A 10,732-nucleotide genomic window follows, 5' to 3' on the forward strand; every position below is an offset into this window, starting at 1 on the left:
ATGTCGAGATCCGCCCAGCTGCATGAGTGACAGCTGGCTCTGCCTATCTAGAGGCAGAGCCAGCTGGACCCGCCCCCTCCCGTTCCGCCAGTCAGCACTGGCGGATCGGAGCGGGAATCCAGCCCCTCCCCTGTCACGGCAGAGAGCCGTGACAGGATTGAGAGGTGAGTGAACGCCGGTATCTGTTCGCTCACCTCCTGATCTACTGAGCCGACCTGTGACAGTCTCATTGTCACAGGTCGGCTAGAACTATGAGGTGAGTGGAAATCACTCATCTCATAGTTCTCCTTTAACAGATTATTGCCTCTGTATTATGCAGGAAAGTACTAGATAGTGAATAAAGGAAAACTATTTTACTTATTTAGGGCACCTGCTGTCCTGTACTGGTACACCTTGACAGCTCTGAGCCATGTTACTGAAGTGCAGGTTCATTCTTAAAGTGTGTTTGCTGTAATTAATGCTGAATTCTGAAATTCTGTAATTAATGCTGAAGGGAAAAGTTTAGAACTTCTGTCAGCATTTTATTGCCGTCTGTTTCTGATTGGGACATTTCCCCTCACCTCCTGTCTTGGTTTTTAGTTCTTTGAGGTTATTAGTACTATCAGTGCCTTCCTGTCTTAGTAACCATTTGTCTTGTGCTGATGTCACAGGGATAAGAACGGAGGGCCAAACTCCTCAATGAAGAAGTGGAGTTTTAAAAGTTGAGTTTTTATTTTTGGCATTCGTTCTCTTTTGAGTCACAGGAGAACATTTACTAATGCGCTCCTGTGACCCCAAACTCAACAAATAGCAGCCTATTGATCGCTATATACCGACAACGCAGAGCTGCATTGCAGCCGGGAAAGATACCGACAGGCCAGCTGTGCCCGCCTCCTCCCGTGTCTGTCGCTCCAGTCAGGGCTGGAGGAATGAAGAGAGGGGGGGGATCCCTGCGGGGAGCAGTGACTGACCGCTAATGCTCTCAGCAGGGAGAAGATTCTTAACTGAGCAGTCAGCAGTTTGTGATCGCTCACTTCTCGATCTATAGAGCTGATGTTTGACTGCTACAGTGTCACATGTCGGCTCTAACTATGGGAATGAGTGTATTTCACTCTACCAAGACTATAATTATCATTTTTTCTGGTTTCACAATTCCTTAGTAGCCTCCTTGCCCTAGTGACCACAACCAGGAGATCTGCAAAATTACATAGTCTTAAGGTCTTCTTGGAATCAACTCATTCTGTGACTGTCAGTCATGCATAGCCTACTACAAAGCAGGTCACAAAGACCTCAGGAGAGAAGCAATGTATGCAGATTTTTTTTCTTGAAGTTAAGCCCAGCCACATTACTGATTAATAAAAAGTTAACAGCACATCTTAAGATATGTTGCAAAATAAGCATCTAAATGAAATACGTCAGAATGCGCGACACATACATCAATCGGACTAGCTGCAAAAGGTAAGCTTAGATTTGAATTAAAGCCTTAAAGTCAATGTATAGCCTATCAATTAACATATTTCTTACTTGCTCCATTTTGGTCTGTAAATATACTGCTACTGAATTTCTAACTTCCTGTAGTAAGTTGGCAGCACAGTGCCTCTACTACATTGAAATTTGAAGGAGTCTTATCAGACCTGACTAGGTCACCTTTCAGAGGCCCTCCCCTTATGGAGATGAAGAAAGGGAAAGGTGTTTTGGTCGTAGGGTGACAACAATTTGCTCTACAGATGCAGAACAGTGAGTGAGCACTGTTACCAAGTTTTGGAGAAGCAAGGCCTGTGCATTTCGGAAATTTTTCAAAGAACTGAGAAGGCAATATTTCTGCAGCTTGTATAAAAAATATGGCCAGAGGACATGCCTATGCACATCCTGTCTTATGACATGTAGTTCAACTAAAGTAAGGTGTAGCTTACCTCTCTTTGTCTCTTTCATCTTTTGCCAGAGACAACTCCCTCTTGTCTTCCTTGTCTCTGTCATGGTTGGTCACAGAGGAACTTCTTTCGGAGTCTCCGACCTTGGACCACTGAGGAGGAGTTGGGAAAGACGGTGGAGTCCGATGGAGCCGATTCCAGGGCTCATGGGGGCTGCTAAAGTTCTGAAGGGTCGGGCTTTCTTTGTGAGTGAACAAGCTGTTGTGTGCTGTGGAGGTTTGGAAACAGACTATTAGCACTGATTTGAGAGAATGTTCTAATAAAGTGTGGTCTAAAAACAGAAGTGCCACTAAGCTTTCTCTGCTGGAAAGCACATAAAAAGTACTCAACTGTGTAATCTTAATAATTGCTATGGTAAGTTTAAAGCTTTTAACATCACATATGCATTATGAGCAGCATATATACGCGTTTTCTCTTCTTTATGAGATTTCTGGCAGGTATTGCCCTCATGCAGAGATAATGACAATGTTAGGTTAATTTCAGTAGGAGCCATTTTAATGTAAATACCTAGTAGTGAACTTTCCATGTATCAGAATGACAGTAAGAGGCACCACTGCTTCCAGACACACACCACCTACTACACCCTATAAGGCTCAGATAATAATCACAGTTCTAGATAAAATGTCTATTCCTGTATCCTGAAATGAAAGTAACAAACATCAGGATCAGCATTTTCCTGGCTACACTACTATGGAAATCACAAGCACAGCACCACAGCCACCAAAGCACATTTAGAATTGCCTTGCAGCACTTCAGCGGATATGCAAATAAAAAGTGCCCAAATGACCCAGAAAGAATTACTATTACTCTCCCCTGGGGTAAAAACTAACCAATCAAAAAGCAAGGATTTCTACTTTTGTCATCAGCCTAGTAATTGACTGCAAACCCCTCAGCCAGTACTTACTTAGAGCATGACTGGCTAATCCTCCAAAGGCATTGCTGCCTAAGTTCCCCAGGCCGCTGAAGCTGCTTGACCTGCTAAATGGATCTGGAAAGGCAAACAGGTATTGAAGAGGCGTTTATTCCATGAGCACTGGAGAATGAAACGCACTCCTGACCCTAAACCTTAAAACTGGGTATCTGGGATGAAAATTGTCCCACACAGCCATAGGACTCTCCTGTTAATAGGGGCAACCAATAAGAATTCACATTTGGCAGCTTAATCTGCACAGAGGCCTAATGTCAGAATATATTTAGTGTGTGAAAGGAAGAATGTTGAAAATTTAAGGATTTCAATGTAAACATCAATGGCAGTTTCTTCATCAGTGTGCGAGGGAAGAATTGTCTCTGTGTGGCCTACATCACCCAATAGGATTCTCATAGTATAGTATGTGGGAGTGAAGGGAAAATAAGCTGGGTGTTATGAGCAGCACAGTTGAGAAACACTCTTCCCTCAGATACACTGACACATAAGGATTATTATCTGTAATGGGATATTAGGTAGTGTAGAAAAGACCTATAGATGGAGGAATTATTAATAATATACTACCAATGTTTTGCAGTGCTAAGCTGTAACATTAATATAGCATTTCTAAATCTTAATGTAAAAATATAATTGAACTGTAGCTGTAACCTGGTCCAATACTGTCGAGTCATATAGACAGAACACTGAAATGATAAAAGTCAGACTAATGGTTAGTTTAAAGTGTGTAAATTCAGATAAGAGACGGAAAATGCGTAGCATGGCATATCATTGATGCCATTACATACTGTAGTAATAAACTGGCTGTGCCTTAGGCTTTAAAATTTGCTACCCTTCTTCCCTTCCATTTTTATGCCATAAAAATAATTTCATATTAAGATGTGAAAATGAGGAATGGAATTTACTTACACTTACCAGCCAAATGGCTCGTTGGCAGGAAACCGCTGTGGTGTGGGGAAGGTCCAAATGGTGTTGCCCCTGGATGTGTTGGACCTGAACAGAAAAAAATGAAAGAATGAATGCAGTCCATATAGAAGTCAAATATGTCGTCCTCAATTCTTCCAGTCAGGAATATTTCACTGCGTTTACCAGCCAGAAAAGACGGACTGTGCCAGCAAACAAAAACCACAGTGATCTGAACAGGACATCTGTAATACATTATTCACCAAGAGTCGTGACTGGCAAATGTAATGATACAAATAGGCATTGCAACGTTTTTCTACTACAATATACAGATTAAAAAGTAAAAACATTTACATTTACTTTTGTTTTCAGGAAGAAAAAAAAAAAGATTCTGTAAAAACTATCCTTTGCTCATTAAGAACAGAATAGATTAAATTAGTCAAACCTAGGTGACACTCTGCTTTACACTATACTACTCCTCTAAAACTGGCAAAAAGAAAGGCGGGCTGCAAGAAAAGGCAAACTAGAATAGTTCTGGGTTAATCTGACTGCATATTTCTTAAAGTTTAAAGGTTTTATGTATAGAATTTCCTTTTTGGTTTATAAACATCTCCTCTAGGGTACTCTCGTGTGTTTGGTATTTACTCATTATAACTCAATTTTATATTTTACAAAAAAAATGGTATTAAACTGTGTTTGTGTGAACTAAAATTAATTTGTTTTTTCCAAACAATATTGCTTTAATAAAAACATTTGCACCAATATGTGTGTGTGTGTGTGACAAAACTGCAGGAGGTGGTTAAAGATATTAATGGGAACTTATAGAGCCCAGCATTTATAGCACATACCCATCACCTTCATCTGTTAGAGAATTGGAAGCTTTACGTCTGGAACCCCACTATACAAACTTTAGAACTTGTATTGCAGCATTCCAAAATGGGAAATGGTTACTCTGAGGGCAAACGAAGGCCCAGTTCCATATTGCTCGAGTCCCAGGTACCATTTTAAATGGCATGAAATCACATGGTCTTTTGCCACTAATCCTGCAGAATTCAAAGTCTGTTTTCAGTCAGGTCAAAAGACTGGTACATAGGAATCAGGGCCTGCATATGGAATGATCAATATGGCTGCCCCCTCCCAATGTATATAGTAGAGATGCACAGAAATTTCAGCAACAATGATACTATGGGCAAAATGCTGATAGTACCAAAATGCGGTGCATCCCTAGCCTCTCTCCTCCCTGCTGAGCGCCGGTCTGTGTCCCCTCCGATCTCTGCTGCTCTCCCCTGCCTGTACATCAGAGGCAGCGGAGATCAGAGGGACACAGAGCTGATCCAGCTTCCGGTGCCCAGTGGGGAGGAGAGAAGCTGTCAGGAAGCCGAGCAGGCCAGTGCGCGAGTACAGCTTGGCCTCCTGTGACAGACGGAACAGTCAGGATGGAGAGCGGAGCACAAACACATAGCGATCAGTACTGGTCTCTGTACTAATCGCCGAGTGTTTGTACATAACGGAGGACCTAGTAAGCTTACTGTGTCCCCAGTTATGAATGATCAGGAAGTGCTCTACATCACTTCCTATTAATTTATGATTGTGGACATAGCAACTGATACTATCACCTCAGTTTATGCATGGACAGCATCACAGTATAGAAGCTTTCTGTTCATTCATAACAGGGGCTGCAGAAAAAGAGCGTCCTCAATCTCTTTTTCTAATTTAAAAGGGAAATATCAAGGGTCTATTCAGACCCCAGAAATTTCCCCAAGGCCCCTAACAGTAAAAATAAATAATAAAATAATTAGCAAATTAGGCTGTTCCGACTATGGCAAACAAGCCTTATCAGTCCCTGTAGTTTTCACACGATCACTGGCCTCACACTGCTTTACTGAATAAATCCATAAATCTTTAACTGTATATACTGAGCATGTATATGGCACAGCATTTATTACAATGGACTATACAAGAACAATTTGTCAAATGATTCCTTCTAGGTCAAGGACAAGGCGCTCTCCAAAGTCAACAGGAGCTGGTAAAAGCTTTAAAACAACAATTTTCTACTTGAGAGAGCAGTGTCTACACCGAGAACTGGCTATTTCTGCTCCCTGAAGATTTCAGACTTAATAAAGGGGATTTGCTCAGTGCAGGGTGCTCTTCCAAACACTACTAACTCAAGGCTCTTAGAAAAAAAAATAAAAAAAATAAGCCTTCTGCAAGTAAAGACGGCAGCAGAGCCCTTAGAGCTGTCTTGTGCTTATTAAATGGAACGATTCTCAAGCGGCTGCACATCCATCTTACAGATGGCGAGCCTGGAGATAGATGGTGCACCCTGAGTAACAAGGGAGCTCAGCCAGAGCAATGGTTCATGCTGTGACATTCCTGTCTGATAAGGAGAAAAGGATGATACAGATACTCTGTGGAAGGCATTTTATTTATTCTCTGATTGATGCTTCATCGTCTGTGCTCTGCTATCTAAATAGGAAGCTCAGTCTTTACCTGCACATTACTAATTCAGCTTTGAGTGAGCCAGAGAAAATAAAGGAACGGGAAGCTGTTTAATTGGGGGTGATCTCCTTATAAACCAATGTTTTCTTGAATATGGCTGTCAATGGACAATGAACAATGGATATTATCCATGTGATTTTAGTCTATTAACAGACAGAGCGCAGCCGCACAACAATTAGTCTTTCAGAGACATTGCAGCAAGCAGGGGAGCACTGCAAGACAAGATAAGACTGTGTGGTTTAGCATTTAAGCCTCTATTATGTTGGCTGCAGACGCATGGCATGCTCTGAGGATGTTTGAAGAATATTTTATAAGTCATAATGCCGACATGGTCTCTGAGGGATGTTCCTTATGGCAGTGCTGACCTGGTGATTAATAAATCAATCTTCTGAATGGAGACACCAGACCTGCTGGCTATATCTGTAGTCTGTCCATAGAATACTTCACAAAGAATTACCCACCACTGTCATATGTCATAGGACCAAACATGCCAACCTCAGATACACTTGGGAATTCTGCAACCTTCTATAATTTATTTTAAATGTCACAACTCAATAGTCACTTCTGTGATTGTCTCATTTTGTGTCAGCCTTTCTAATACAGGCATTTAAAAAAAAATAGACAAAAATCTTCACACGAGGCTGGCACTTTTCTAAATGTTGTAGTTAGAACAATTAAAAGGAAAAGTGCACTTCTTTCATTAAAAAGGACAAGTGCACAGCCACGGATATATACACACACAGGCCACTTTAAGTACACCTGTTCAATTGCTTGGTAACACAAATTGCGAATCAGCTAATCACATGGCAGCAACTCAATGCATTTAGGCATCTACATGTGGTGAAGACGACTTGCTGAAGTACAATCAGAATGGGGAAGAAAGGGGATTTAAGTGACTTTGAATGTGACGTGGTTGTGGGTGCCAGACGGGCTGGTCTGAGTATTTCAAAAACTGCTGATCTACTGGGATTTTCACACACACAACCATCTCTCGGGTTTACAGAGAATGGTCCGAAAAAAAGGAAAATATCCAGTGAGCGGCAGTTGTGTGGATGAAAATGCCTTGTTGATGTCAGAGGAGAATGTGCAGACTGGTTTGAGATGATAGAAAGGCAACAGTAACTCAAATAACCACTCATTACAGCCAAGCCAAGGCATGCATCAGCTAAGAAAAGGAAACGGAGGCTACAATTCGCACAGGCTCACCAAAATTGGACAATAGAAGATTGGGAAAATATTGCCTGATCTGATGAACCTCAATTTCAGCTGCGACATTCAGATGGTAGGGTCAGAATTTGGCATGAACATGAAAGCATGGATCCATCCTGCCTTGTATCAACGGTTCAGGCTGGTGGTGTAATGGTATGGGGGGTATTTTCTAGACACACTTTGGACCCGTGATGCTATCATGTCAATATGGACCAAAATCTCTGAGGAAAGTTTCTAACACCTTGTTGAATCTATGCCACAAAGAATTAAGACAGTTCTGAAGGCAAAAGGGGGTCCAACCCAGTACTAGCAAGGTGTACCTAATAAAGTGATGGGTGAGTGTATATCTCCCCTTATAGACGAAAATAAACCACCTCATAAAATTAATTTCAACCAGATAAGTGCTTCATACCTCTTTGCAAAATCCTTACTACTCATTATTAATCATTTTCTTTTTAGAATAAAAGTAGTAAGGATGGGTCTTGAAAGAACACCTGACATTTTGTTGGAAGAAGCAGTTTATGGGTACCTCCCTTACTTTTGCTGAGGTTAGGCTCTACTTGAGATGTATTTATGTTGCCATGACAACTGCCGTTGTTAGAAAATTAGGTGTTACAGTTATACCTGGGAAATCTCAGAAGAGGGAACAAATTACAGAGTAAAAAATGGAGACCAGTGACTAGGTCGCACATTGCTTCCCCTTTCCAGTCGCCTCTCTGCAATTTCCATTGTAACAATGTAAGGCACCAGCCTTCACCACTCCTACAACGTACACCTGCCGACAAGCTAAAACTTGAGGGTAGGGTGGAAAGCAATTAGAACCTTTTTAGCATACGGGCCCAAACACTTTCTCCAGTTTAATCCCCTTTAGATATTGTAAAGCTACAACTCATACAACTGTTGGTGGAGAGAAATGTATTATATCTTGCATGGGCAAAGTGATGAATCTTTCACTTACCTGTGCTTGAAAATAAAGGTCTGGCTAAATCATGAGGATAAGGGAGGCCTGGAAAGACACCTGGTGCAGGCGGCCTGCTGAATAAGTCAAGTTTGCCACAAATATCCAGCTTGTGAGGATCCATCTGCATTTGCTATGAAAAACAAGAATTTTTAACTCAGACTATTATTCAAATAAAAGCATTCTTTATCAATCAACAATAAAAAATAAAATCCTAAGGCAGCTTAGTGGGTTATATTCATCACTGTGTACTGCCATACAGGTTTAGCGTTCATTTACACATTTTGGTGCGATGTGTTTCATTCAAATGGAAAGGCTGCCAATGCACCAGAACAGAGAAAATCATGATGCAGCATTTTTTCTGAAGCAGCACAAAGCACAGCAGTGCATTACCTTGCGTAACGCTGCAAAATGTGTATAGGAGGTGCATTGCCTTAGTGTGCTGTGGTGCCCTTGAAAATGAATGGCACCACAGTGCACTAACTGCATGGTGTGTTGCCGTAATGCATACATTAATGTGTGTGTTATCGCAACACACTGAAACAGATAGGCGTCAATGGGCCCTTAATCTCTCCCAACTCCACCATTGAGGCCCATGGCAGAGGAGTTTAAAACTCAACTTACATTATGCTATGGAACTGCTCCCCCGCTGCACAAAGCAGGAATATGTTACTCTAAAGACTCTGGCTAGGATAAAAGGCAAACGTGAATTTTAGTGATTAATAGGCTGTGGTAGAATCACTGACATTAAGCTCCCTTTCAGTACTGGAGGTTGCTTCAACGCTGCAGAAGCACAATTGCTAGCGAGTGAGCAGCCACCGGGTAACTTCCACTTGTGAAAGATAAATGTCAGTGAATTTGCTGTTGGCCACAATGTTGTTGGCGGGAGAATCATATACGTCCGACAGTGCAATAGTAATTAGATACAAATGAATTACTTGACACATTTGCCTTCCATCTCTTCTGGTCTAACTCTCTTTAGAGCAAGCTTGAATCTCTCATGTTGCATCCTGAAATATTTTTGTATGTACTTGCTTTTGGAAACATTTTATCCATTTGTACCATCAGTATTCATTTTAGTTTTCTCTTATTTTGTGTAAAAAATTCTTATTAAGTATCTTGGTATGCAATGAAATGCACATCCCAGTATCGGCACCATAAGTGTAGTATCCCTACTGTGTGTTCCAGGATCCCAGAATGCCATGTAAATTTTGACCAGCTGTCATGGCCAAGAGCCTGTCACTGTCCACTCCCACCACATGCACCTAAACCAGTGGTGGGCCAACAGCGATGTGCAGGGGACAGGAATGGGTGAGACCATACTGTACACCAAGACAGCTGGATAAAATTTGCACACCACCTACACCAGAGCACCCGCTGATTCTGGGTTCCCAAAGTGTCTATGAGGAAATGAAGCTTGCATGCAGGTACCTGGAATTATTTTTTTTTTATATATACCAGTGGCACTTTACCTGTCCTAAAGTAAAGCTGACCCAGCCTAAAATGTTCCCAATAGGTCAGTGGTGCCAGCAAAAACCTGTGTTAGTGTTCATATCGATACCTATGTTATCTCAATATTGGCCCCTACATTCTCTGCTCAAGCTGTACATGAAGTCTTGACTTCTGCCAAAGTTGAGATTAAGCCCCCATTCACACCAGTAACAGCCGGCCCGTACAGATCCGTGCTGCGAGCATGGCCGTATGGGCCGGCTGTTACTTGTGTGAATGGGGGCTTAATCCTACACCCTTCCAGTAAGCCACTCTGTTCATATGTCAGATATCAGAGCCACCATGACCAACAGAAGTTATGAGATGTTACAGCAGAAATATAAAGAATGAGCCTCATCTTAACCTGGACACAAGTCAAAGCTCCGTGTACATGGGCCTAGCAATAGCCTAGGATCCAAGAGATTCCACACGTGCACAGAAACTTGAAGGCACCACAGGATGCCTGCCATTTAGCAATGTTGCAAATGTTTTTAAAATTTTAAGGCCAGGTCAGGTTCACTTTAAGGTAGGCGCTAAATGAGCCACAAACATTATAGTCACATTTGTATAATGTACTAAACTTAGGGTTACATTAAATACAAACCACATGTAATTACTGGATTAAATGGATATTTGCAGAAAAACACTTTTTGATTAGATCTGAGCAAACTGTGAAATGGACAGTGTGCAGTTTTATATCGAATCATGTTTTCAGTGGCTTCCTGTTAGAACACAAGAAGAAAGTTGGAAAAAATGGCCAATGTATCTGACCATCACACATTTGCCATAGGTACCATAGGAATTAGGTGGCCAAAGGATAGTCTCATATGTGAGTGAGTGAGT

The 10,732-nt window shown here is 41.6% G+C and overlaps 1 protein-coding gene across 2 annotated transcripts in view; it reads right to left on the minus strand.

Moving 5' to 3' along the window:
* The window catches only part of FBRSL1 (fibrosin like 1), a 515,094-nt gene that overhangs the window by 2,617 nt on the left and 501,745 nt on the right, over nt 1-10,732 (minus strand). For both annotated transcript variants that reach the window (XM_018557615.1, XM_018557616.1), the window contains 4 exons: nt 8,402-8,534; nt 3,742-3,825; nt 2,815-2,898; nt 1,893-2,118 (listed from right to left, as the gene is read on the minus strand). In XM_018557615.1, coding sequence (XP_018413117.1) covers nt 1,893-2,118; nt 2,815-2,898; nt 3,742-3,825; nt 8,402-8,534 — 527 coding nt within the window. The remainder of the gene's footprint in view (nt 1-1,892; nt 2,119-2,814; nt 2,899-3,741; nt 3,826-8,401; nt 8,535-10,732) is intronic.

Source organism: Nanorana parkeri, unplaced genomic scaffold (assembly GCF_000935625.1).
Source record: "Nanorana parkeri isolate BGI_ZX_2015 unplaced genomic scaffold, ASM93562v1 scaffold292, whole genome shotgun sequence".
In the NCBI taxonomy this organism is placed as follows: Eukaryota; Metazoa; Chordata; class Amphibia; order Anura; family Dicroglossidae; genus Nanorana; species Nanorana parkeri.